Here is a 27,028-nt window from a genome sequence, read left to right as displayed (position 1 = left end):
GGGTAACGTGTTAAGTGTGGGGAAGTGAAAGAAACCCAGGTCCTGATGACTTTGGAGTTGCCATAGTGTCATGGCAACTGGGACTGCTCGCTTCTAAAGTTGCCTTTTGTGATAGAAAAACAAGCTTTCATGTGTTTAAGTCATTGGTATTTGACTTTTATTTATATACTAAAATATCCCTCAAGAGTGTATTTTCCATGTCCCTTAAAAATATGTCAGATTTTGTTACTCCTTTCCTGAACTGTCATCCCCCTTGCCCTCATGTCTTCTCATTTCACTAGAAATAAAATCTAAAGTCCTGACCATTATCAAACCTCCGATCCCTTCATTAACTTTGTCTTCCTCACTCAATCTGCTCTGGCTCTTCTATGAATTTACCAGGAACACACCTGCCTCAGGGCCTTTGCTCATAGTGTCCTATGTCTGAAATACTCTTCCTACAAATACGCACATGGCTGGCTTTCTTATTTCATTCACTCTGTGAGAAAATGTCAGTTTACTAGAGAGATCTTGCTTGGCCATTCTTTAAAAAATTAGAACCACTTCCTATTATTCTCTGTTCTTTTATTTTGTTTTACTTTTCTTCAGAGAACTTATCACCACATAACATAATATAAATTTACTTGTTTGTTTACAGTTTGTTTCTTCTGCTAGAACAAGCTAAAAAAGGCAAAGGATTTCACCAATTTATTCACTACTCTCTTTTCAGTGTCTAGGATAGTGCCTGATACGTAATGAGGACTCAAAGAATATGTGTTGATGGTTGAATAAATGAACAAATAAAATGGTACAGGGCTCAGGTCTTGGATGAAATTTAAAAAGTATAATTTTTAACCTCTTAAATATCACTTTTCTTAACTAACTTACTTCCACTGTTTTTAGTTGTTCTCACTGATTATGTATATATATACACACATATTTACACATATATATGTACATGCACACAAATATACATACATATATCTGTGTATAAATGTATGCCATTATGAGTTGTTAGGAATATAACATTCATTGGTAAGTTATTTTCTGTTTCTAAAAAGCATCTGAAACTAGTGAGGGATGCCAACTCCCAAATATCTGGTTGATGTAGCATAGCCCTAAACCTCTAATGTCTTCTCTTGATCTATAATATGTGTGAATGTACTTGAAGGATAAGAAAAAGCTATTCAAATATTGTATAAGATTAAATCATTTTCCTCCTCCTCATCAACAGCAAGTCACTCTATCAACATGTGTTACTATCTATATTTCTTATATCTATTCATGGTAAAAAATAGCAAAGTGGATTTTTATTTATTTTTTCTGATTCCCTATATAGGCTGAAATAAAGCATGAAAAATTTCAAGCCAAAAAACAATTTCTTTAAAAGATTATAGCAAACAAAATATGAAGTATTATAGTGGAAGTCCTTCCAGCCATTTTCACAATATCACAAAGAATATTTTGTAAATGAAGTACACACTTTGAAAAGATTAGTGCTGAATAAAAATAAAACTAGATCACCTAAGAACTACCTTTAGAACTACTTCCTGAAAACATTGCATCCTCTCTATTGCTTTTCCATTCAGGGAAGCCAGCATCCTAACGAACAGAGGCCCAGGCTCCTGCATCAGGAAAACCAACACTTGTGTACATGTTCCTCAGAGCCTTGAATTCTCTGTACTGAACTTCCAATTTATTCTATAAAATAGAATTGACATTTTTTCTTACAGGTACAATTTGTATAATAGAAAGAAGGATTATACATTTCTTTGAGGCAATTGGGAAATGGCACCAGGGACAAAATTTTCTCCATTATTTATGATGCTGCACACACTGATTCCTGAACCTAATTGAGAAATGGTGGATTACTTTGTGACCACAATAAAAGCTTCAACTTTATTTATTATTTTTCTCTAATTAACAATATATCAAGACTTTTTATTTACTTACCATTTCTACTTCTTTCTTCCATTTCTCTCTCCCTTTTTTTTAAAGTTATTTTTTAGAGGGTACTGTTAAACACAAAAGAGAATTAACCCAATCAATTAATACTAATGAGCTAGGATGGAAATAGGCATATTGCCTTGATTTAGTTAATTATATTTTTCGTTCTTTTATGTTAAGATGCCAATGGCCATAGGCATTGCTAAATTAAAATTTATTATTTTATTCCAAGTAATTATGATGAGCCATAATAGCAAAGAAGGAATGTTATCCTCATGTCAGAGACATTATGCATCCGGGGCTTGTGGCTGCAGTTGGGGAAGCATTCGTATTTCCTGAATGAAGCAATGAATCTCTCTCTATTCTGGTGGTCAAGCATCTTGACATGGATTGGACTGGAGATAATGATTAAGAAAGGGCCAATTAGGGGAGTGTGAATTCTGGAAACCTCTTTTCCCTTGGTGTTGAGCTTTCAAAAGGAAGACATTCTGTAGTTTCTTACTACTTGCAATGCCATCACTTGAGAATGCTTAATGGAAACTTGCTTCCAGTCTCTATTGCTGCTTAATAGTACACCGGTTTCCTTTAATGTGATTTTCTATTTCTTGGTCTACTGGTGTATACCAAAGCAGTTAAATGCTTGGCAGGCTTTTGAGTCAGAGAGAACTGAGACTGAATCTGGGCTCTGTTTCCTACCATTGCTGTGACCTCGGGCAGGTTGCGCAGACTCTGTATGCCTCCAATTTCTCCTCGTTAGGGCCATCCTCTAATGACAGCAGCCCTAACCAAGATGGCTAACATTTATTGTTTGCTCTCGTGTGGCAAGACTACACTGTATTGTCTGACTCATGGATTATTTGAGTATTAAATACAGGTATATTAATAAAGCTCTTAGCTTAGGACCTGGTCCAGAGTAAGCACTCAGTTTATGTTAGTTTAATTGTTTTTTAATTTTTTTGACTGATAGGGATAACAGAAGAAATGGCTGAATGTCAGGCCTAAGTTGCAATTTTATTTACAGATAGTGGCTTCTTCTATATACAAAGCTAACTGGATTACTGCAAGAATTAGCTGGGTAATAAAGACCTGGAATTGCTTTTGCCTCTGTTATCTTCAAAATGCATATTGAAGTATTTTTCTTTCTGTGGTAAGAGTGGGAAGGATACAGAGGAGGAAGTAGCAGAGTCTATCCATTTGCTTGCCTCCATTCTCCTTGCTATTTTGGTTCTGTGGAGTGTTTCTCTAATGCTTTTAGAATACGTGGTCTCAGTTTCTCCTTTTTTCCCCTTTTTGTTTCAAGGACACTCAGATCTCGTCTTTTACATTTGGCATTTGGTATTTCAGTGGCATATGAATGCATATTCTTGGCTTATCAAGATGAAGTATCTTTTCTTGACCCCCTCTCATGTTCCATGTAGAATTTCTTCACCTTTGGCAAGGGTTTGAGGATTTCAGAGTGAGGTATTAAGTGCTGTATCCAGCACTGCCATTTTTCTCCCATGGATTATAATGTGAATATATAACATGGTCCCTCCCAGTTAGCACTGAATCAACCTCTATTTCAGGAGGTGCATACTTCACCTCGAAGTGATCTGGGCATGTTCTGAGACAGGACTTTCCTGGAACATTACTTGTGGTTGCTCTGGGCATTAGGTCTGTGTGAGTCACTGGGCAGATTACTCTATGTCTACAGGTTTAACATTTCACAGATACCGGTTTGGATTTATTTATTTATTTGTTTGTGTATGTTTTATTTATTTACTTTAGAGAGAGGGAAAGGGAGGGAGAAAGAGAGGGAGAGAATGTGTGAGAGAAACATTGATTGATTGCCTCTTGCTCGCCCCCAACTGGGGACCCAGCCTGAAACCCAAGCATGTGCCCTGACAAAGAATCAAACTGGTGACCTGTTGGTTTGAGGAAACAACACCTGACCAACTGAGCCACACCAGTCAGGGCACCAGTGTACATTTAAAGGAAGCCTATCTAAAGGCAGACTGGACTTTAATAAAAATGAAATGTTCTACATTATTATTTCTCCCATACTATATAATGTCTTGGTCTTCATGTTTGTGGCTGGTAAAGTCTGTTGGGAATATGTAAGTTAAAATAATTTATCTGCAAGTGGACTGTAGTGAAGGTGCACTGATTTGCCTCCTCTCTCAGTTGAACCATAGCTACCCTTCAAGGCAGGAGATGGGATGATTATGTACAGACAGCACAACAAGGTGACTTACTGTAGTTTGGTCAACCAGTCTGGGGCCTGAGTTCAAATGTGAGGCAGCCTCTGACTTCCCTGTGGCTTTGGATAAGGCTCGGGTCCTCAAATCAATGCACAAAATGGAAATGATGGTGACTCCTTCCCCTTTGCAGGAAGAGAGGGGCTTGTATAAACCTCTAGTGGCTGTAAATTTCATTTGCATGTGCAACCCTGAGGAGGAGGCACAGTGAAGAAGTTAGTACACTTTCTAATGTCTGCAAGGCTAGTGCTCCAAAAGGTAGCATCAGAAAGAACTAAGCTGAGTTTTTGGAAATCTGTCCTTCACTTGTTTTTTACCTTGTGTGTGTATGTGTCAGTGTTTTCTTGGTGACAAGTTTGTTAATTATTTTATGAGAGATGATTTTTGCCTATATCCAAAACTAAGAGTATCATTGATAGAACTTTTTTTAGATTTTATTTATTTATTTTTTTTAGAGAGGGTTTGGGAGCAAGAAAGAGAAGGCGAGAAACATCAATGTGTGGTTGCCTCTCGAGCACTGCCTACTGGGGACCTGGCCCATTACCCAGCATGTGCCCTAACTGAGAATCGAACCGGTGACCCTTTGGTTTGCAGTCCAGTGCTCAGTCTACTGAGCCACACCAGCCAGGGCTCATTGATAAAACTTTTAATCAGCTAAGAACTTGAATTATTTTTATATCAGTTCTTTACAAATTTAATAGTAGGATGTGTGTTTTTTTCCTCACTCTACATTCTGGCAAGGTGCAATCTAGGTTACAAGCTTTAGAAAGCAGAAGCCAGATCTGTTTTGGCTTACCTTTCTGTTGCTAGGCCCATTACATCTCCAGGCACATGGCAGGTACTCAAGTAATTGTTGAATGAATTGACTGATGAATGAATTTCTGACCTGAAGGCAGACTAATGTTAGCTGTAAATTTCTCTGTGGTCAGAGTCCTTCCTGGTATCCTCAAATATTAGCGGCTTGGTCCAGACGGGGACCAATTTCATTTACTATTTGTGTATCAGGAGATCAGAGACAAAGGCTTTATAATGTGGGGGACAGTTGGCTCTGAAACCCCTTATTTTTCCCAGTCAGGCAATGACTTACATTATTTACCTCCAGAGAACAGTCCCAGACACACTTGATTAGCTTTAAATTAAAGATAAGCCATTGCTGTGAGAAGGGACATGCTTTCAATAGATGGGCAGACAGACATTAAGCAATTTAGATATTAAACAATTTACAGTTTTATGTCATGACAACTTCAATATTGTTACATGAAAAATGCTAACGAAAGGGACTAGTTCCTTCCCAGCACAGAAGGTATAATATTTTCAATAATGAAGGATAAATGTTTTAAATTTCCTTACTTAAAACCCTCCACTGGCTTTCCATTAGCCCTTAAGATCAAGTCTAAGCTCCTTAATATGGTTCACAGGTCCTCCAGGACTTGGTCTCTCCTTACGTCTCTACCCTCATTTGTTGATTAATGATGCCCACATCCTGTTTATCCAGACGTGAGTGGAGCTAGAAATCTGGGATGCTTATGTATGTGGGATTCTTATGCAGATTAAAATATACTGGGGACTGAACATTTTATTACTATTATTTCTTAGGTACTATATTTGGGGAGGGGGTAGGAGGCATTCTCATTTTCTAAATAAATGAATACTATGAGGACACAACTGATACCTTTCATTTCTAAAAATTATGCTATTAGCAAAATTATGTTTATAGCATTCAGAGAATAATTGTATTTGGAATCTTTCAAATAAACAGATTGCTCAGAGAAGTATATCAAATTGCAGGACTGGTCAAAAATGTGATTGGGTTGATACTAATTGAACTTTGATACAGAATATGAAGGACATTACTTGAATGAATGAGAAACTTGATAGCTAGGGAGATTCCTATGTGGCTGTGGCCAATGCAGACTTTGTGGAAAAAAAAAAAACCCACCAGAATTTTGTTGTTGTTTTCATTTTTTTTTTGTTTTGTCTTTTCTGTTTCTCTTTACAAATACTAGCTTCCTTTCTGAGGTCTTAAGTGACTTTCTACAATCCATGGAACAGCTGAGGGCCTTGAGCATTTAAATGCCAGAAGCTTTGCTGGTAAAAGGAAGTAATGGTTTTCTGGAGGTAGAGAGGAAATCAAGGTTAAGTCAAGCAGTAATTGATAACAGTAGTTATAATGACAAAGGCATTTATTTGTATCTCAGTATTGGAGTTCCTTTAAATGTTTCTGTATAGCTGGTCTTCCACAAATATGCTTATACTTTGTAACCGATATAGAGTTAATGCCTCTATAAGGTTAACTTACTGAGTTTTATGTTTTATAAAAGAAGTAAAAGTCTGAATCATAACCTTTATCTTCTTTCTCAGTTATCTGTAAAGTTGTCCAATTCACAGGGTATTTCTATTCACCTGGAGCAATTAAACTTCATGGTGACCTGGAAGTGGAAACTGAGTTTTTTTCTTTTTTTTTTAATCTTGACACCTAGCAGAAGGGCTGGAAAATAACAGTAAATGTTGGTTGAAGGATGAAGTGAATTAATCTGTAATTCCTGCCTTGAGTTTCTCAACCCGTTAGATGGTAGCAAACTTCAACAAGAGTATGGACACTTAGAGCAATCATTATCACTTACTTTACCTACAGCAATGCTTCTCAAAGTGTGGTCCCCATCAGTAACTTCAGCATCACCTGGGAACTTGCTAGAAATGCAAGTTTTGGGGCCTCACAGTAAACCTGTCTGGGAGGAGGCCCACCTATCTGTGTTGAGGAGATGCAGATGCATGCTCAAGTTTGAGAACCCACTAGCCTAAAACAATAAAGGGAACCATATAGAATTGTTGGGACTGGAAGCTGGTTAACCTGGCCCAATCGCACTTTTCCTACAGGCTTTGTGACCCTTTGCAAAGAACAGAGGGAACTTGACTGGAGACATTGAACGGACTGTCCTGAGTTCGGCATTTTTAGTTAGCTGCAGTTCTCGCTCCTGCAGGGGAAATCCAACCTCATGAAAACGATGCTCCTAACTGCTGTTGTTTGTGTCTCTGAGTCAGTGCTTTTATTTCAGATAAGGTTTTTCTTCTACATTGCCCATTTGACTGCAGTGCCAGGCTAATTAAGGAATTAGTATGTGGCATCCATTCCAGGGAGGTGTGTGATTCTTTTCCTGCATTCTGAGAACATTTTTGCAAACACTTTCTAGTTCATATTTTCTTTTTTTAATCAGGCAGAGACATTACAATTAAAATACCGTTAAAGTGATTCTGGCAAGTATTGCAATAAGCATGTTTTTTAATTAAAGAAAGAACAAGGGGATGCATAAGCAGCATCAGCTAAAGGGGGAATTTTCATTCAATATCTATTTTAATTGAAATGAAAAAAATAATCAGGAGAAACAGCAACAGGAGCAGTCTGTGCCTATGTGTGTGTGGCTCACTCTCAGGTTGTTAAGTTTAGGTATTCTGTGCTTGATTAATTAGTAGCCAGCCCGAGAGTCCATTCCCTTTGCCCCCTATCCTTAAAGCCTGATTTATGCCTCACATCCCCCATGAATATGTGAGGGCTCAGGCATCTATTTCCTGAGCTGCTAGTGGATAGGATTATGGAGCGTGCACTGAGCTCTTGGGGGCTCTCGTTTGCCAGCCAAATTGATTTTCCGCCTCCCTGGCCGGGGACAAGCCCACCTCGAAGGCTTCCAGGCTCTGCTCCAGTGGATCAGGCACAAGCCTAATCCGGATCTTGCCAACAAAGGAAGCTGTGTGCATCCCCATCACAATGCAGGCTCCAGGCTGTGGCTGCCTTCCCTAAATGCTGCTGTCTCCCCTCTCCCTCACCTCCTTTTGACACTCACCTCCATGCAGCACCATGCAGTAGGGTACCTCAACTGTGCTCAGACCACTCAGCCAGCCCTCTTGTCCAGGCAGAGGAGGGTCCATCTGTCCTGAATGGATGGCCATTTAGAATTCTCCAGCAAAAAGGACTTCCACAGGCTCTCCTATCTGTTTGACTATTTAATGACTGGAAAGTGACCAGATACAAGCTGTTAAACTTTTTAAGAAATTGTTTAAGTTTGACACAAAAAGCTGAGTGGAGATTAATCAATATAGATAACTAAATTAGATAATTTACATCTAAAAACTTAGGTATTTCAATCTTTGAGAGAATGAAATATCTACTATGGGATATAGATTGATCTAATTAATTGGGGTCCTCAGATCCCTCCTTGGCTCTTGCCTTCATTGACCTTTGACTTTCCCTTTGCTTAAAACTGGAATTACTCTTCCTGGGTTCATTCTATCACCTGCCACTCATGTCCTAATAAAGCACACTCTTGCTCTGCACCCTTTCTCCCCTAAGCCTCCTAAAATTGACATTAAGGTTTGCCACCTTCATCGATCAGCTTCCCAGTTCTTAAATTCTTCCTACAGTCTATGTATAACCTTTCAATTCTTCTCCTAATTTGCCCAATTCTTTGGCTCACGCTCAAGAATCTTGCTACTTCTTTTCCTTATGCTAGTCTTTAAATATTAATATCTGACAATGTGTTTCCTTATCTCTGTTCTCTTCTCATTCTACAAGTTCTCCTAGGAAGGTCTCACTCACTTCTATAACATCAGTTCCTATTATTCAACAAGGATTTAGTGAGCACTTACCAGTTCCCCATATGCCAGTCACTATCCCAGGCAGAGGGGCTAGGGCCGTGAACAAAAGAGACCAAAATCCTAGCTCTCATGGAGTATATTTTTATAAGGAAAGTAGTCAAGTAAGCAAATGATATATTTTTGTTATATTTGCTGGGCAGCATGAAGAGGTATGCAGCAGGAAAGGTGGAAAGGTAGTTTGGTGCTGTTTGGGGGGTGGTTTGCACACACTGGTGGTGGGGAGCCAGAAGGCCAGTGCAGCGGGAGGATGTGAGCCAGGGGAAAGTAGAGAGAGAGGGGACCAGAGAGGATCAGCCTGGGGGCGGGGGTTGGGTAGGCTTTGACTCTGAGTGTGGTGGGAGCCAGTGGGGGCTTGGAGCAAAGTGGCGATGTGATAAGATTTACACAAAATAAAAATCACACTGGGTATCGATTTAAAAGCAGACTCTGGGGTCCAGCAAGGACAAAAGCAGGGAGCTGAGTTAGGAGGCTGTTAATATTACTCTAGGGATGAGGTGAGAGTGAGTCAAACCCCAGAAACAGACATGGTAGTGGTGAGAAGTGGTTGGATTGGGGGATATTTGAAGTAAGAAACCACAAAATTTCTTGGAAGATTGGTTGCAGAGTCAGAGGGAGTGAAAGTTGACTGTGGAGTTTTCAAACTGAGCAATGGGAAGGACGGAGGTGCCATTTATGGGGATGGTGAGCACTGGGAGCAGACCTGGGTGGTCAGACAAGGAGTTCGTGTTTTGGATATGCTAAGATGAGAAGCCTACAAGACATCTAAGTAGAGATGTTGAAGAGGCAGATGGGTATCTGAGTCTCCATCCAAGGGAATATGTGGCCTTTGGAGATATGAATTTGGGAGTCAGCAGCAATGAGCACGTGATGATATTTAAAATCTTAAAACAAGATCAGACAACCAAGACAGTGTTCACTGAATAAGAAAAATAGTCAAGGGACTGAGTCATGGGGAACTCCAAGTGTCTGTAATTGGGATTTTCAAGAAGAATCAGGTAGAGGAAGCTGGGAGGGGAGGCTTGGGAGGTAGGAGGAAAACCTGGAGGGCTCAGTGCAAGTGAGAGGAGGGCATTTCAAGAAAGGTGTGACCACGTGTGTCCAATGCTGCTGGCCACTAGGAAAGCTGAGGACTGAGCATCGAGCTCTGGATTCAGCAATGTGGTTGCAGTTTCAGGGGAGTGGTCAGGCAAGGCCCGACCTGGGGAGGTTCCAGGAGAATGGAGGGAAAAATTGAAAATAGAAAGTATAGCCATGTCTTTTGAAGCGTCTTATTGTATGGTAAAATACTTAAACTTGACATTTTTCTGTAAGGGAAAAAAATACCTAAAACTGTGCATTTGTTGTTCTTAAAAAAACACAACAATTTTTTTGTGGTTATTACAGAGGACAGCTAATTGTAGGGTTAGCCACAAGCAGGTTTTGATGTACATTGCAAACATCAGCTAGCTGCTGAAAGTCTCCTTTACTTCCCTTTAAAAGGAACAAAAGGGATCTTTAATGGAAAGAAGTGATTACATGTAAAAAGTTGTATTCATTTATTTATTTTAGAGGGGAAGTAACAATAATGATGGTTGATTGATTTTTATAAAATTACCCAAGGTCACTTGTGGGACATAACTCAGCTTTCATGAACAATCATAGCAAGCAATTTAAGGGTCACAGCCAAAGGCCGACTTCAGCCCCGCTCTTTATTTCAGCTCCAGAAAGGGGGTCAGACTCTGTTAAGTGGAGAAATAAAGTCCTCCCACTGCCCTCCTGGCCTCCAGTAACTACCCTTTAAAGCGGCCCGCTGTGTGTTTGTTTTAAGCTAATGATGTGTGAGGATGCAGCACTTGGAGCTCTGGCACAGAGCTACATTAAATATAAACTTTACACTTTCACAGCAAGAAGCTTTCACTTTGGGTATCACTTATAATTATTTTAATCAAAAATAGCTGAATTCCTTATCAAACTCTTTTTTTAGTGTACCTGAATTTCTTTATACTTGCCACTGATAAAATGAGGAGGGACTGCTTTTTAGCACAGAATAATTATCATATCCATTAATTAGTCCTGTTTATAGCACTGTTGCCAACACAAATCATTCATTTTCTTTGGGCTGAGCTTTTCTCCCTTCATTAGTGTCATTCTTAATTCCTGTGACATTTTAAACTTTCTATCAATTTGTTTCAGTGTGTTTAATACTTGGCTTGATGGTACAAGGGATAAAGCCCAGGTTTATATATTTACCCACTAATCCTTGTAATCTGTCTCAAATCCTTTTTGGAATGAGGCAAGGTATATCTATATTAACAGAATTAAAATAAATCATATATAAACAGGCCATAGGCACATTTACTTAGGTTAACACATGTTTTTCCTTAAGTGTAACTAGATAACAAACCTAATTAAAGAACAAAGTATGTGGGAGGGTTTGTGGCATAGATAGGATACGAGTTTTTTTGTCAGGTGGTCCTGGGTTCTAAAGCTTCCCCTTCCACATTATGAAATGTGAAAATATTTTAGGAACAGATGATGAATAGATGGATACACCTATTTAGCCTGTTGTGGGCTGAGAGAGGAGCTAGAGCCCCCTTTTGCAGTGCTCCCTGCTTTATGAAATGCAGAGGGTGATGTTGACCTCATACTGTTGTTTTGAAGGTCATTTTAGACAACATATGTAAAGATTTTAGCACATGATAGGTGCTTAATAAATGTTAGCTCCTTTGTTTTCCCTGTGGTCTTATTTGAATTCTTGACTGTGCCTGTAGTATCTCTTTAAATCAAAATTCAAAGCTCACTATAGCATAGGTGATGTCAGGAGAATGTGAGCACCACATCTCTATCAGCATCAAATCACACCTGACTGCATTCTTAAAAATGCACATGTCAGATGTCCCAGAGCTGGCAGGAGCCTCAGTGAATGTGTGATTCTACTCTGCACTTCACCAACAAGGGTCCATCCTCAGGCACTGAGTAGGACAGATTTGGGAACTGAGTAATGTGAGGTCCAGCAATGTTATGGGGTCCACTGAGGGTCATTCTGAGGCCAACAGCAGAGTCAGGACAGGAACCTTGATTCCATCCCCTGCCTCCACCACTTGCTCATCAAGTTCAGTTCAGAGTTCCTGACAGTTTATAATGGAGGAATCCTGCCATGCAAATCCTTGGTCTACCAGTTGAAGATAATTAGTTGGGACATTAATGAAATGTGGCTGTGAGTGGAAAAATTTTAGTAAACATAAGAATATGACCTATAGCACAGGTCATATTTTTCCTTCTTGTTCACAGCAGGATTCATTATTATTATTGCATTTCTAATGATTATTCTTGTCATCGTAATGACAATGGGAAGGAAAATTAAAGTCAAAATTCCCAAGTCTGGGAAGCAGGGTGGTATCATTCCAGCATTAAGCTTGTAGGTCACCAAAGGATAGTTTCTTGCTTCTTGGATAGTTTATCTTAGGGTAGGCTGTATGTGCCATATTTGAAAAGCAAAGTCAGGATTACCAGCAGGGAGATGGAAGGATGCAGTCTAGTAGTTCTAGCATAATGGAGCAACAGTGGAAATAGAATAGTAATGGCAATAATGGGGGAAAAAAGATGCATGTGATGATAGCAGTAGACACCACTGTATTATCTAATAGGGTCAGAGCCAAGACTCGGGACCTTCATGCATAATTTCAAGAAATCTCAGCATCGTCCTCTGACGGAAGAACTCTAACTATGCACATTTTACCAGCAGAGAAGCTGGATAGCTATGTGGGGTGTGTTGTTCTAAATTATGGCTGGAAGGAAAGAGCACTTTAAGAGGCTGAGTCCAAGTTAACATCCTGCAACTGTTAGTGATGGAGTGTGGCATGGGCTTTAGCGTTGAAGACTAGCAGTGCTGGCAAAGAGGGCTGAGGAAAGCTGAAGAGAAATATTAGACAGAAACTGGGGAAGAAGGGACCTCTACATTTGACTTTTGGTGAAATGTCTGTGGATCACTATCTCTGCAATGATGGGGGTAAACATTAGGGGATAAATGACTGAAGCCATGTTGGTCTTACTTTTTTCTCCCTCTCATTCCTCCAGTACATGTCTGGGAAATAACAACAATCTAACTTGATTATTTGACATGCTGGATATAGGGCTAAAGAGAACAGATGGAGAGTGTCCTTCACTGTCCTTCACCAGGACCCTCCTTGTTATAGTAGAACCTACCTTTTGAACCATTTCTGATACCAGCACACATGTCCTTCACCTATCTATAGCTCATTAAGACAATATATGGACTTATATATTATGTAAATGTAATAGCATCCTTTCTGAGAAAATGAGAGTGAATATGTGTGTCTCAGTGTGTGTTTGTCCATAAAGGAATCAATCTGGGTACTTAAACCAGATTTTCTAAAAAAGATATAACCATTTATTAACTCAACAATTATATATTAAATGTTAATTACTTAATGGTCACTGTTCCAGACACTAAGAATATAGACATGAACAAAGCAAGTAAGTGCTTTCATGAAGCATCATTCTAATGGAGGGAGGGCGGGCTTTAAACATGTAAATATGCATGCCCGATGTTAAGTGTTATGAAGAAAAATGTATTTGGTCAGAGGCCAGGACATGCTATCTGACACAGAGTGGAGAGGAAGGCCTTAGGGAGAAGTTAACATTTGAATAGAACCAAGGGGGAGTGAGGCACATGCACATTTTCAGAAGAACATTCCAGGTGCAGGAAGAACATGTGCATAGGACCTGCCCTGATGGAGAACTAACAAGCAGGCCAGTGTGTCTGGGGCAGATAAATGAAAAAATGAGCTGTAGGGGATGATATTGTAGGGGCTTTTGTGGCCCAGTGCAAGCACTCGGACTTATTCTGAGTAAGACGGGAAGTTTCTGTGGGGCTGAGAAGAGTGGAGCCTGGGTTTCCAATATAAAGTCACAACTCTGACCACTTTGTTAGAGGATAGGAGTCTAGTCCAGTGCTTTTTGCAAATGGTTTATAGGAGGGAAATAGATTAAATAGCTCATTCAGGTTAAAGTGTTTATTTATGAGGGATACTTGAATTATTTTGGCAATATTGAGATTCTCCTTAAAATAAAAATATTATAAGTCTTTTTAAAGAAATGTATTAAAATAACAACAGTATGTTTTAATATCTTGAGTAGTTATTCTCAAAATATAAAATGCTTTTACTATAAAATAATATTCCTATGTCACAGAAAATTTAGATATTGGAACAAAATAGTATCTGTATCAGTTAAAGTTATTTGAATGCAAATAACAGAAACCAACTTTCTTTTTTAAAAAAGGATAAATATCACATGATTTTACTTACATGTGGAATCTAAAAAGCAAAACAGACAATCAAAATAAAATAGAAGCAAACTCATAGATAAAAAAAAAACCCACACAAACTGATGGTTGCCAGAGGGAAGAGGGGAGGGAGTGGGATGGGAATGGAGAAGAGAATCAAGAACAAAATAAATAAACAGGCAGATAGATAAAGGAAATTTATTGAGAAGGTATGGAGTAGCTTACAGAATTGATGGACAATTTGGAAAATCAGGTGTGGAAGCAATAGCACTCAGGGCATTTTGGAGGGGATGGCAGGCAGGGGCTTAGGAATAGGAACTCTTCTTGGGCTCATTAAAGCACCACAGCTAGAATTACTGCAAACTAAACAATTCCAGTCTTTTCTTTCCTTTTGCTCCAAATTTCCTTTTGAAGCCAGGCTGTGGTAGGATAGGATGCTGTGACTGACAGCCCCACTCAACCCTTTTGAATGGAGCAGGGCAATTCCTTCAGGAAATTAGTTCGTTATGAGAATTACAATGGTGGTTGGTCAGCCAAAGTACCACACATGACCTGATGGCACCCCAAGTTACACTTCCTTTTACAATTCTGGTAATTATAATTTTGGCACGTTTTCTTCTAATTTTATTCTTGTTCATTCATTTCCCAGTTCTTTTAAACATAATTTCTATATAATACTTTTATCTGCTGCTATATGGTAAAAATGGTGACTTTCTCATGACTTATTTTACCAGTCCTACATTGCTGGACATTTAGGTCATTGTCATGAAAAATAATATAAGTAAAACCTAAGCTGGGTTGGTAATATAGTACTTCTTCATCTGGGTGTTTCACATATTCTGTTGTGCTTGTACAAGAGATGGCAAGATTAAAAAAAATAAGCCTGAATTCCAGCAAAAGTATACAAACAAAGTATATTGTACAAAGTATGTCAAAGTATTAGACATTGGAAATGTCCAAAGGACTGACAACCTTCTTTTTGTTCTTTAGGAGGCAAGCTGGTTTTCATGGATGCAGGAACCATTGAGCTCAGGGCGCACTCCATCCTTGTTTCTGATGGCGGAGAGCTGCGGATTGGATCTGAGGACAAGCCCTTCCAAGGCAAAGCTGAGATCACACTGTATGGGAGTTCCCACTCTACCCCCTTTTTCCCATATGGTGTCAAGTTCCTGGCTGTGAGAAATGGAACTCTTTCTCTGCATGGTGAGTGGGGCAACTGACCAGAGAACTCTGTCTAGTCAATGTGTAGACCTTGGGGAAAACAATCAAACTGCTTATAATTTTTGGCTATTTGTTGCTGGGGAGACACAGTTAGAGTGTGGGCATTATTTCCTTAAATAAGAAATACTGATTGTTATGATTCCTATGGCAGAGTCCACTATAGTTCTTAATTATCTGCTCCCCTTCCTGTAAGAGGGTTACACACATCTTCCCACTGTCAGTGGCTTGTAGTGCCTTCCCAGTGTGGAGCACACTTCCTTGTCCCGCTGAGAGTGGGTGTAGCTGTGGGCTGGCTTTGGTCAATCGAATATGAGTGGAAATGATGTCCTACAAGGGCTTAGTAGAAGTTTTAAAAGCTGTTACAATGCTCTGGCCATTTTGCCCTTTTCTCTCTGTTTGAGAATAGCCTGTCCCCGACAGGGCAGCTCCCTCAGCTTGGGACCCTGAATAATGACAACCAGGGCACAGTGGCAGCTGACCTCTGCTCTCATGTGTGTCAGTGAGGAATAAAGCCACTGAGATTTGTGTTTGTAATTGTAGCATAATGTAGTGAAAGCCAACTGATACAATTACTTAGTGTATGCTGATGACTGTCCACGTCCACAATGGTGGCATCAAAACCAAATAGAGACAACTTCATTTTGTTATTGTGGCTGCATTCCTCTCCTGAGAACAGGGTTCAGGTTGAGTTCCTCTTAGATTTCTGGTTCAGATGGGCTGGGAATTACAAACTTCTGGGAGAAAATGAGGATTGGGCTACAGTGTGTTTCTGTTTCTATTTTTTTTTTTTTTTTGCCTTCTGATCATCTAATCCCACTTTGAAAAATGAACATTTTTATTTCCTGGAGATTCAGGAAATTACTAACTGTGTAGGAAAATTCTTAATATCAGCCCAACAATGTAAATACAAAATGTTGAACTTTGAGTATCTTTCAGTGGATGCTTATATACTTTGGGTTACATAGAATGAGCCAAAGGCAGATAAAAATATGGTCTCCAGATAGTAGCCAATGTCCAGGAAATAGGTCTTGTCTAAACTGGCATTTCTATACTGGCACAACCAAATAAAACCCCACTATCTGTCATAAAATAATAATTCTAGACATGGGCATTTAACTATGCTGAGGAGTCTGCCATTCTCTTTTGTTGGGGCTTTGTCTATTATAATACAAACAGTGAACCTCAATCAGTGTCTACTAAAAACACTCTTTGCCTCTTTTGACTTCCTTTGAGAGGAAGTAAAATCTTTTTGTTAAGTATCTATTAAGTGTTCACTAGGGACCAGCCAGAGTGCTAGGCACTGGGGATAAATTTTATCAGCTTTGAAAAACCCATAGCTATGTGGATAGAAATTCAAGATGCCTACAGTATTTTTATATTGTACTTCTAAGGAGGACTGTTTTTCTTATCTTTATCAGTAGGCACTTACATTAATCGTGTAGCCCAGGATCCATGAGGGTCTTTTATTCATTCACATATCAGCCATAATCTTTAATGTTTGCTTTAGTCCAACAGCTCCTTAGCTGCCCATCCAATGTTTTGCTGTTTGCCCCTGAAAAAACAGCTGGAGAAGAAGAAGATGCAGATTAATGTTTCCATCAGCCTGTAGGCCACCTCAAGTCCCTGAGTCTTAATAGGGATCCTCTGGTGTGAGAGCCACTGTCCTCTAAAATACAGATGACAAAAGTCTTGCTAGAAATGGAAATTCAAGTGAAGAAGAGTAAAAACTCTCCTTATTCTTTAACTCTTCTTTTTTTCACGCCAATCCTTCTCACTTTCACATGCTATTAGGCAGGATGAGTGAAAGAATTCATAAATATACCTTTTGTACTTGTATTTTAAATGTACCCCATGTTCCTCAGCCTTTGTGTTTAAATAGATGCCAAGTTAAGAAAATTCTGAGTGTCATTGCTTATAATCAATAGGGGACAATTAAAGCAAAGTGCATGCATGCTTTTAATATGTTTTGAGAATTCTGAAAGTTGAAAAAAATGTTGCTACTTTAGGTATCAAGAGTGCAGATACCTCTTCTTCCTCTGTTTCCTTCTTTCAGTCTTCTTTCCTGCTCTTCCACCTTTCCTAAGCCCCTACCTCCTCTCCCTTCCCTTCCCTCCCCTCCCCTCCCCTCCCCTCCCCTCCCCTCCCCTCCCCTCCCCTCCCCTCCCCTCCCCTCCCCTCCCCTCCCCTCCCCTCCCCCCCCCTCCCCTCCCCTCCCTCCCCTCCCCTCCCCTCCCCTCCCCTCCCCTCCCCTTTCCTGTATTCTCAGGGTTAGGTTGTCATCAACAACTGTTTCCCCCAAAGCCCTACCAATATAAGTTACAAGAGGAATCTCTTTGGAACCACAGAGCTTGCACACTGAACACAAGTGCAATCAAACTGTTTTCCCCTCTCACATGGTGCTGCTGCATCTCACTCATTTGAAAGAAATGGGATGTGGAAAAGAGCTTACCACTGGTGAGAGGGACTCCATTCCCACAGTTTCTGTCAGAGCATCCAGTCGCAGCCAGGGGGCTCATCAATCCTGTCCCTTTGCCTCCCTCCCTCACCACCTGAAGCCTCAAATAGATTTCCCCTCCGGCATGGCGGTACATCATGGTTAAAATCGTTACGTAATTTTGCTGGCCTTTTCCCGGGCCAGAGGTGGGTCTGGTGACACTAGGGCTTTAGGGAAAAATTAATTTTCTTTTGCTGTCAAGTATGCAAAACAGTGAGCAACTTGATTCACTGCTTTGCACCCAGAAGGGCCCTAATGACCCAGTGTTCACCCCCCTTCCTGCATGTAGTGAGGAGATTCACCAACTTTAGGTCATAGAAGACTCTTTGCAAGGAGATTTTTACAGTGCAGATTTCTGGGGTCTCACCCCCAGAGACTGACTTGGTGGGCTGGAGGTGGACCCAGGAATGTGCATTTCAATGGCACCCTCAGATGATTTGGTTCGAGTAGCCCACTGACTGCACTTGGAGAAGTGCTGCTTTTAGTGGTTAACAGTTTTGGAATCACAAATCAGTGCAGGTGTGCTGCTTATCATCTATGACCTTGGGCAAATTAATTTCTATAAAACCAGGAAAACACAATCTTCACCTCATAGACTTATTGTTTATGTTCTGCTCCAAAATAACACTCAAACAGTGTTAGTTAGGGCTATTTTTATTTTATTATTATTATTTTTTTTCCTTCCAAAGCACTGAGTACCCAGTTCCAATGACCTCATTTTCTTTCAGCAAGGTGGGGTCTCTGTTTCAAAATTTAGCATTGGGCCAGTTCTACCTAGAGATTTCTCTCCTCGTTAATTTCTGTCTGTCTGCTTTCAAAGCAAGAGAGAGATTTTAGCTTTGGAGATCACAAGGTAGCCACATTCCCAGGCATCTTCTGTTCTGTTCCCACCACCTAGTGAACACCTTCCCATTTTAATCTCTCATGGTGCAGCTGCTTCCCAGCAGTGAATAACCACTCTTTCGGGGTGTGGCTATAATAAAGCCTTCTTGGAAATCATTTTCATGCTCTCCAGTTTGGCCAGAATCAGAGCACTGCTGAGCAGTCAGTGAAATGAAGCTTTTCACAGGCATTTTATTCCTTACATGCAACAGTAAGAGTACTGACTGGTGGATACCAATTTAACTCCAACTCAGGTCATAGAGATTCACACAAATGGGTTTGTGGGTCGGTAACACAGCTTCCCCCACCTTCTTCCCCCCATCTCATTCTTCATTGCTGCCTCTTGTAACCCTTCTGCTCAGGCTGATTTTTATCATAGATTAAAACCTCTTAGCAAGCAGGCTTTGCTGTTCAGCTGTCACAAGAAAAGATGGAGTTGAAAGCACGTTTCATGTTTTTCTTTTAATGTAGAAAAATGCATGTGTGTGCGTGTGCACACACACATGTGAGCACATACCCACATGCAGTGCTGCCTTTCTCTGGGTTTGGGTGTGGATTGAGGCAAGTCGTGTTTTGAGTCTCTTGTGGAGTTCGGATGCCTCAATGAGTTCTGTCAGCTACTCACTTGGATACTTAATATGACTAGAGGGTCATAGGACCCCTCCAGAGGGGCAGTCTGGGGTTTGGGTAGTTGTAGTCAATAAGGAAATTTCACTCTTGCCTTTTGTTTTCCCCCACTCTGTCTGCCAATCCAGGTTCACCACCCCAAATCGAGTGCCAATCACATGTCACTTTTCAAGGGGGTCGCTGTCAGCCTGGGCAACTTGAATTTTTGACAATGTAATTATGGCCCTTGCTTCCACAGTGGGAGTCTGAACAGGATGGCGAGGCTTTTATTGATTGTTCAGCAGGGAAATTTATCAACGTCTCTCACTTCATTTCTAGTTCCTCCCTGAGAAATTTGCCTGACAGTTCCTTAGGAGAAAAAGCAGCTTTATGGCCTTGAATGGACTTCTGTCTTTGTCCTTTTTAAGAAATTTACAAGATACAGGTATTAAATATAAATGGGAGTTTCTGAGAAAAGCTAGTATGTGGGAGGATGACTGAGGAAAACACTAGGGCAATTATTATGAGCATGAGAGTTTGGTAGGAATAAATAAGAATAAAGTATTCTGGAGAAATAAGTTTAAGAATGGTTTATTTTCCTTTTAAAAGTCCCAAGTATGTGCATTCATATTTCATGCTTTTTAAAATTGCTCCACATAGGCACTGTTGTAGTTGTTACCAGGTTCCAGGCTGCCCTGAAATGTGGTATCATGTGCACAGCATAGACCTGTGCTCAGGAGGGTGTCCCTGGTCAGTGGTTTACATACTGTGTTCCCCCAAATCCAGAGGCTTCTGGGGGAACTTCAGGGGTTCCATAAATAATGGAGTACTTGGGAATCAATCAATCAAGGTTTAAATTGCTCAAGCAATCACTTTTTTGCTTTTATCTCTATTCTATATTTGTGTTCAATATAATATTTCACTAGAAGAAAATAGTTCCATTGCTAAAATAGTGATTTAAAGCAACTCTGCTATCTCATCCTCCTTTTCTGCATTGTATAGATCCTTTTAGGGGTTCAGGGCCTCTCTTTGTGTGGTTCCTGATTTCCCCATGAGTGATGGAGCTTAAGGACATCTCCTATTGTCTGTTCTTTATGTGGGATGAAAATTTCCAGAGCCCATTTTCATCTTAAAAAGTTCCTCTATATCAAATCTCTGCTCTTTGTCACCTATCAATTATTTCTAGTTCTGTTTCTCTTACACCCAGAACACTTACTCTTGCTCCTGCTCTTTACCCATTTCTCCTAGACCATATGCCTTCCTTTCCTTCTGTCTCATTCCTGTGGGCTGAAATATAAACCAAAGCTCTGGCATGGCATTTTTATATATGGTTTTATTACTCTAAAATTATTTGGTGTTAAGGGATAGAAACCCAGTACATATAAACATAGACAAAACCCAAGATTTATGAGCTCTTGATAAAACTGCAGGATAGGCAAGAAGGTAACTGGCCCCGGGCATGACTGTCTCTAGGGGCCCATGGCCTCTAGGGGGCCGGCAGGATTCCAGCTCTCACTTCTGGGTCTTCCTGCACATACTGGCTCCACTGGCTTCTACTCCTTACTGGCTTGTTCCATATGGCTACTGCATTTTCTGGTTTCACGTAGACTTTGGTTTTCTTCTACCAACAAACAGAGCTTTGTGTTCTATCATTAGTTCCAAAAGTAACTAGGGAATGCCTCACAAGTCTAGTTTGCTTTACCTACCATGTGGTGCCCAGGGAGATAGGGCACTGTGAATGTTCTAGCCCAAGTCACGTTACCAACCCTCAAGGCGAGGGACACAAGGCCATGTGAGAAGATTCAACTCTGCCTTAACCCGGGAAGGCAGGGTGGAGGTGCAGTGTGCTTTTATATTTCTGTGTTTGTATGAATATTTGTTTTGGGGAGATCTTTACCAAAAAAAGGATGGTAGCCAGCCCATTAAGGAGTTCTGGGGGGCAGACAATCCTGTAGGTGTCCTCTAAGATAATTAAACTAAATTCTGAGAGTTGTGACTTCTAGTTTAGTCTCTGAGATTCCAAGGTGACTAAAGCCTATAGGCAGAAATATTCAAATATATTAGTACACTATTTAATGTTGTATAGACTCAAAGTGTAAAATTGAAATTATTTATCATTCAGGCTACATGTAAGCTGAACAAAACAAGTGGGTGAAATCAGGCAGAAAAAAAAATGCCTGTTAAGTTCCTAGTGTAGAGCTCAGACCCTAGAAGGGCCCCACCAATATGTGTGGTTGAGTTTTTGCTCTGTGTGGACATCCTCTTCCAATGTTATACCAAATTTAAAAACTGTTGATTTTCTAGTGTGGGCTATGATTTTTCCTCTTCCTTTTCTGGGATCTTGGATTTTCTCAATATCGAAAAGGTTCTTTGCCCTCCCTAGCACTTTTCACCACAAAATATTTCCTGAAATTTCATGGGAAACTTGAGCTGGTGTGGTGTGTGAATTGGTCATAAGGTTATGCAAATAGAAGAGGTATATTTTTAGGGATGTTTGAGAGACTTCAAGACAGAACCTGGCTTAGAACAGACTGTTTTTCTCTAATCACTATATTAATTCATATTCTTGTGGGTCTTTTTCCCTGTCCTTTAACCACATGTTGGGCACCATAGGTTTTCAAGCTGATGTTGGCTACTGAAAAGGCCAGTCTTAATTCACCCAGTCCAAAACTCAGTCTCCTACTCAATGTTTCTTGCCTTCCTCCTCAGCGAGGCTGTAGCCTGAGGCACTGGGAGGAGCAGAGGCATGTCCTCTCCTTCACTCTTATGTCTCTTTATTTTACATTTTCTCCATGTTGGGGCAGGTAGAAGAGGTGAAGGCAAGAAATTAACATGGCTTTTTTCTTTTTTAAAAAAGATTTTATTTATTTATATTTAGACAGAGGGGAAGGGGGGAGGCAGGGAGAGAAACATCAATGTGTGGTTGCCTCTCACACGCTCCCTACTGAGGACCTGGCCCTCAACCCAGCCACGTGCCCTGACTGGGAATAAAACCTGCAGCCCTTTGGATCACAGGTGGGTGCTCAATCCAGTAAGCCACACCAGGCAGGGACCATGATTTTTTACTAAACTGTGCAGTTGTAACTTCTGCTGGGTGTTGTTGCCTCTCTGGATAAGGCTGGCTGACTGTTGATTCTCTTTTTGAAGATTCCTGCTTGAGATCATTGGAGCCGTGCAGGAAATCTTCCCACTGTTTCCCAGTGTGGAAGCTTCACTGGGGTTGCAATCCCCTTAGCTTCCACCTCGGGGCCCATTTTGGTTGAAGTACTAGAATGTTAGCTCAGGCCAAGCTGCCTTCCTTAGAATCCACTTGATTCAGAGGGAACTTACAAACTTTCCACATCAAAGATGTTCCACTCACGGCCCGTTTCTCTGCCCTGTTCTCTCTCTAATTCTCCTTTCACCTGTTCAGATGGGCATGGACAGCCTAGAAAATATGCTGCATATGCAGACATTCAACCTGAGAGAGTAAAGCCAGTCTCCCTTTTTTGCAGGCAACTCTGTGATAAGTACTTTTGAAGCCCTTTGTCTTTGCTTAAGTGAAGAGAAAGAAGTACTCTCAGACATCCCTCCATGGGAAAGGCCAGGCCACCTAGGCTGGTGATTTACTTCCATCTCTGAGAATCCCTTTGAACCTCCTCTCTGTCACTCATGTAGCCTGAGGTGGAGCCTGTCTGTCCAGGGACAGTTCAGGTGGCAGAGTTAGATTAGCCTTCTTTTACTAAGCCCAAGGAAACGTCTCCTCCCTGCCTGCTCATGGCTCATTCATAAGGAGGGGTGCTTACTGACTCTGTGCTCCCTGCTGGGTCCTCTTGGTTGTTTTGGGGGAAGAAGAAGTCCTGCTTGACAATTTGCTACATATGTGGATGTTGTATTGAAAGAGAGAGCAACTGTTGGTTTTTGTTTGTTTTATTTTGTATGTGTTTTGCTGTTTTATTTAATTTCATGTTGATTTTGGGGTGGTAAGGAAAGAAGATCAAATTAAGGGGAGGAATAGAGGAAGAAGGACAGGGAGAATTAAGAATCTATTTATAGCTTCCAGTAATCCTCAAACAATCTTCAGTACAGTGTTGGGTTTCTGATGTGCGTGGCTGATCATAATTAAGCACAGTCAAGTGAGTGCCAGTGAGTATGGTTCTAGTGTACTTGGAACCGTCGGCATGGTTGGAAGGCCAGTGACTGGGTTTATGGTTCTCAGTTCAGAGCGGATAAGACTCAGTCCCTAACTACAGTTCCCCCAAATATAACCAACACTACCAACAAAAAGTAAGGTGGAAATTCTCTATGTTCTAATAATGCTTCAAAAATACAATTATTGTATGTACAATGGCAGAAACATGTCTGGTGAAATCTCGTTTATTTAGATAACTTAGAATTTGTAATTGCTTAATCAGGACAAGTATGACCTTGGGACAATCTATAAAAAAGAATTCCTTAAATTAAGAGTCTAAAGCACACTTGAGCATTTAAACACATCAAAGTGAATGTGCTGTTTTTAAGGTCTTTAGGATTTTAGGTGTTCACATGTGAATGCATTCTGCTAATTAGAAATGAGTTCTAGCTATTCAATAATCCAAGTACAGCAGGAACCCCACTTAGAAACACATTGTAAGATACTTGAAGTTTCTATATATACCTGAAAGTGTTGGCATTCATCAGGTCTTTTTTGGTTGCAAGTGACAGAAAACAGAATTCAAACAAAAAAAGGCATCTTGTATTGCCTCATATAGCTGAAAAGACTTGAGGCACAGCCAAGTGCAGGCGGTCTGATAGTCATTAGTACTTCGTTTCCCTGCAGCTCTTGGTTCTACTTTCCCCTGACTTGGCTTTATTTTCAATCAAGCTTTTTCTAGTGGAGGCAGAAGTGGGTCCCAGCAGCTCCAGGTGACTCTTTCCAACGGCTATTTGACCTGAGCAAATTTCAACATTCCTTCCATTAACATTTCATACCTCTCCTTTGTTTTATACGCTTAACTTGCAACAGCAATGCATTATATACAGGTTATTTATCATTGTTATTGTACATTTTCTAGTGTCTCCTCCAGTAGAATGTATACATCATGAAGGCAGAGATTTTCCTGTTTTTCATTTACAGCATCCCCATTTCCTACAACAATGCCTTGACTCCTAGTAGATTTTTAAGAAATATTTGTTGTGTGAATAACTAAATGAAAAGCTTGAGCAAAAGTCTCAAGATTAACTCCAGCCCTTGTTTGGGTAAGGACACAATACAGGGAACAACCGAAGTTGTAAACGATGATAACCAGGTTTCAGTCTGACAGTTTCATCACTGAAACTGCCACTATGACCAGGGAGGGGGTTCAGGCAGGACATCCCTCCTACTTAGCTTTTTGTACTTTTCAGGTCTTCAGTGGATTGCATGAGGTCCACTCATCCTCAGAAGGGCAACTTTACTCATCTGTGGATTCAAACGTTAGTCTCATCCAGAAACACCTTCACAAACATACCCATAATAATTGGCCAATGTCTAGGCATCCTTTAGCTTGGTAAAGCTGATGCATAAAATTAACTATCACAGGCACCAAAGTGGATCCTGTTTTCTATAACTGACTCTACATCATGTCCTGGACACATAATCCATGAAGATATCAAATCTCTCATCTTGACACAAAGCTACCCAAGGAGGAATAACTAGCCCCAAGATTCATCTCTTCCTCTCAAGATTTTTATAGTTTACTTTCTTGCTAGAACATGAGGATCTTGGCTCATATTCTACACCTTCTTCACATGAACCTGACCTTGCTCAATCACGGAGCATTCACTCACTCATCTTCTCTGGTTGAGTGTTAGAGGAAGTAGGCTGTTTGGATCCAAATACCATTTCTACTACTAACCAGCGGATGGACTTTGAAAAAGTCAATGTTTCAGTTTTCCCATCTATAAAATGAAGCTGATTCTAAAACAGTTCTTACAGTGGTCTTATGTAGTTTAAATAAAATAAAACATATATAGCTCTTAGCATAGTAACAGACATGGAACAACTGCTCAATAAATGTTAGTTATTGTCATGTTTCTATTCTATACTTAATTTGATGAAGCTACCTCATTATTATTCTAAAGATGGGATCATTTCCCATTATATCTGTCAGCCTGAAACCTGATTATCATTGTTTACAATCTTGGTTTTTCCCTGTGTTGTGTCCATTACCAAGTGTTGAGTTTAGTTCTTGGATAACTCATGAGCCCATTTGCTTCTCTCCATCTCTATCACTGACACCTTAGTTCATGATACCATCAACTTCTGTCCAGACTGTTGTTTAAGCTTTCTTTTTATCTTTTATAGTTCTCATTTTTGTTCCTCAATAATTCATTCTTTACCCTGTAGCCAAGGTGATCTTTGAGAAGCACAGATTTGTTTACATCATGTCTCTGTTCAAAACTTTTCAGTAGCTTCCCATTTGTTTTTAGGATAAAGTTTAAAATTTCTAACACGATTATAATGTTTTGTCTGAACCAGGTCTCTGCCCATACTTCCTGCCTTGTTATCCAACCCCTACCCAAACTGCAATGCTCTAGGTCTCAGTAAACTTTTAGTCTATTAAATGGTTAATATAGTGTGGATTTTAGGTTTTTTTTTTTTTAACACTTTTACATACCAAAAGAAATCCAACTTTGTTAAGTAAACAGACTGCTACATAGGCAGGAGCTTGTAATTTTTCCTTCAAAGAGAATTCTTCCATGTGTATCATCAAAGAAATACTATTAATAGTATTGCTTTCGGCCTGGATGTGGAGAAAGAGTGCCATTAATTGGGCATGTTGTCAGTATTTGTTAAAATTAGATTTTACCTAAATCCTGGCATTTTATGATTTTCAAAGCTGCTTCCCATTCTTTTCTCTTATTTGACCCACAATAACTTTGCAGAGTAGGAAAGACTGGGATTGCTACTTTCACCTTATATTAATAGATGTTCAGACTAAAGTCCAGAAGGGGAGGTAAGAAATATTCACTCCATCCTCTTTCTAGGTTTAGAATGCACACAGGCTTGTTTCTACTTTGTGTACACACAGTATTTACTTGTGGCAGAAAGACAAAAAGATGATACTCCTTTCAAGATTTTGGAAGAGTTCCCAATTTTAATTTTTTTCAGGTTATTTTGCATTCCCAAGTAGGGCTGTATTGTTTGTGGTTCCGTTTGGAACATTCTTGACAGAGCACAAAGAGTCCATTTCTTTCCCAGTTTGCTGTTTACCTTCCATATTTTCATGGCATTTTCTGATCTCTGGCAAATCTACAAATATTTTCCTTTATGCTTCCTGCCTTTGACTTCACATTTAGAAAACTCATACACAAAAACTATATAAAAATTTACCCATTTGTTTTCTGGTATTTTTATTGTTTCTCTCTTGCTCCCTGTTTTTTAAAAAATTGTTAGTCTATTACAGTTGTGCGAATTTTTCCCCCTTCGCCCTTCTAAACCTAGCCTGTCCCCTGCTCCCACAGTCGATCCCCATGCTGTTATCCATGTCCATGGGTCATTCATACATGTTTTTTTAATAGTCTCTTTCCCCTCTATCCACCATTGTCCCCCTCTCCACTCCCCTCTGGCTGCTGTCAGTCTCTTCTATGTTTCCATGTCTCTAGTTCTATTTTGCTTGTTAGTTTTTTTATGTTCATTACATTCCTCTTGTAGGTGAAATCATCTGGTATTTGTCTTTCATTGCTTGGCTTGCTTAACTTAGCATTATGCTCTCCAGTTCTATC

At 40.1% G+C, this 27,028-nt stretch overlaps 1 protein-coding gene across 2 annotated transcripts in view; it reads left to right on the top strand.

Annotated features, from left to right (window-relative positions):
- The window catches only part of PKHD1 (PKHD1 ciliary IPT domain containing fibrocystin/polyductin), a 450,921-nt gene that overhangs the window by 123,922 nt on the left and 299,971 nt on the right, over positions 1-27,028 (top strand). For both annotated transcript variants that reach the window (XM_036024228.1, XM_028510816.2), the window contains one exon: positions 15,091-15,303. In XM_036024228.1, coding sequence (XP_035880121.1) covers positions 15,091-15,303 — 213 coding nt within the window. The remainder of the gene's footprint in view (positions 1-15,090; positions 15,304-27,028) is intronic.

Source organism: Phyllostomus discolor, chromosome 4, assembly GCF_004126475.2.
Source record: "Phyllostomus discolor isolate MPI-MPIP mPhyDis1 chromosome 4, mPhyDis1.pri.v3, whole genome shotgun sequence".
Lineage (NCBI taxonomy): Eukaryota > Metazoa > Chordata > Mammalia > Chiroptera > Phyllostomidae > Phyllostomus > Phyllostomus discolor.
This window is presented reverse-complemented; position numbering and strand designations above follow the sequence as displayed.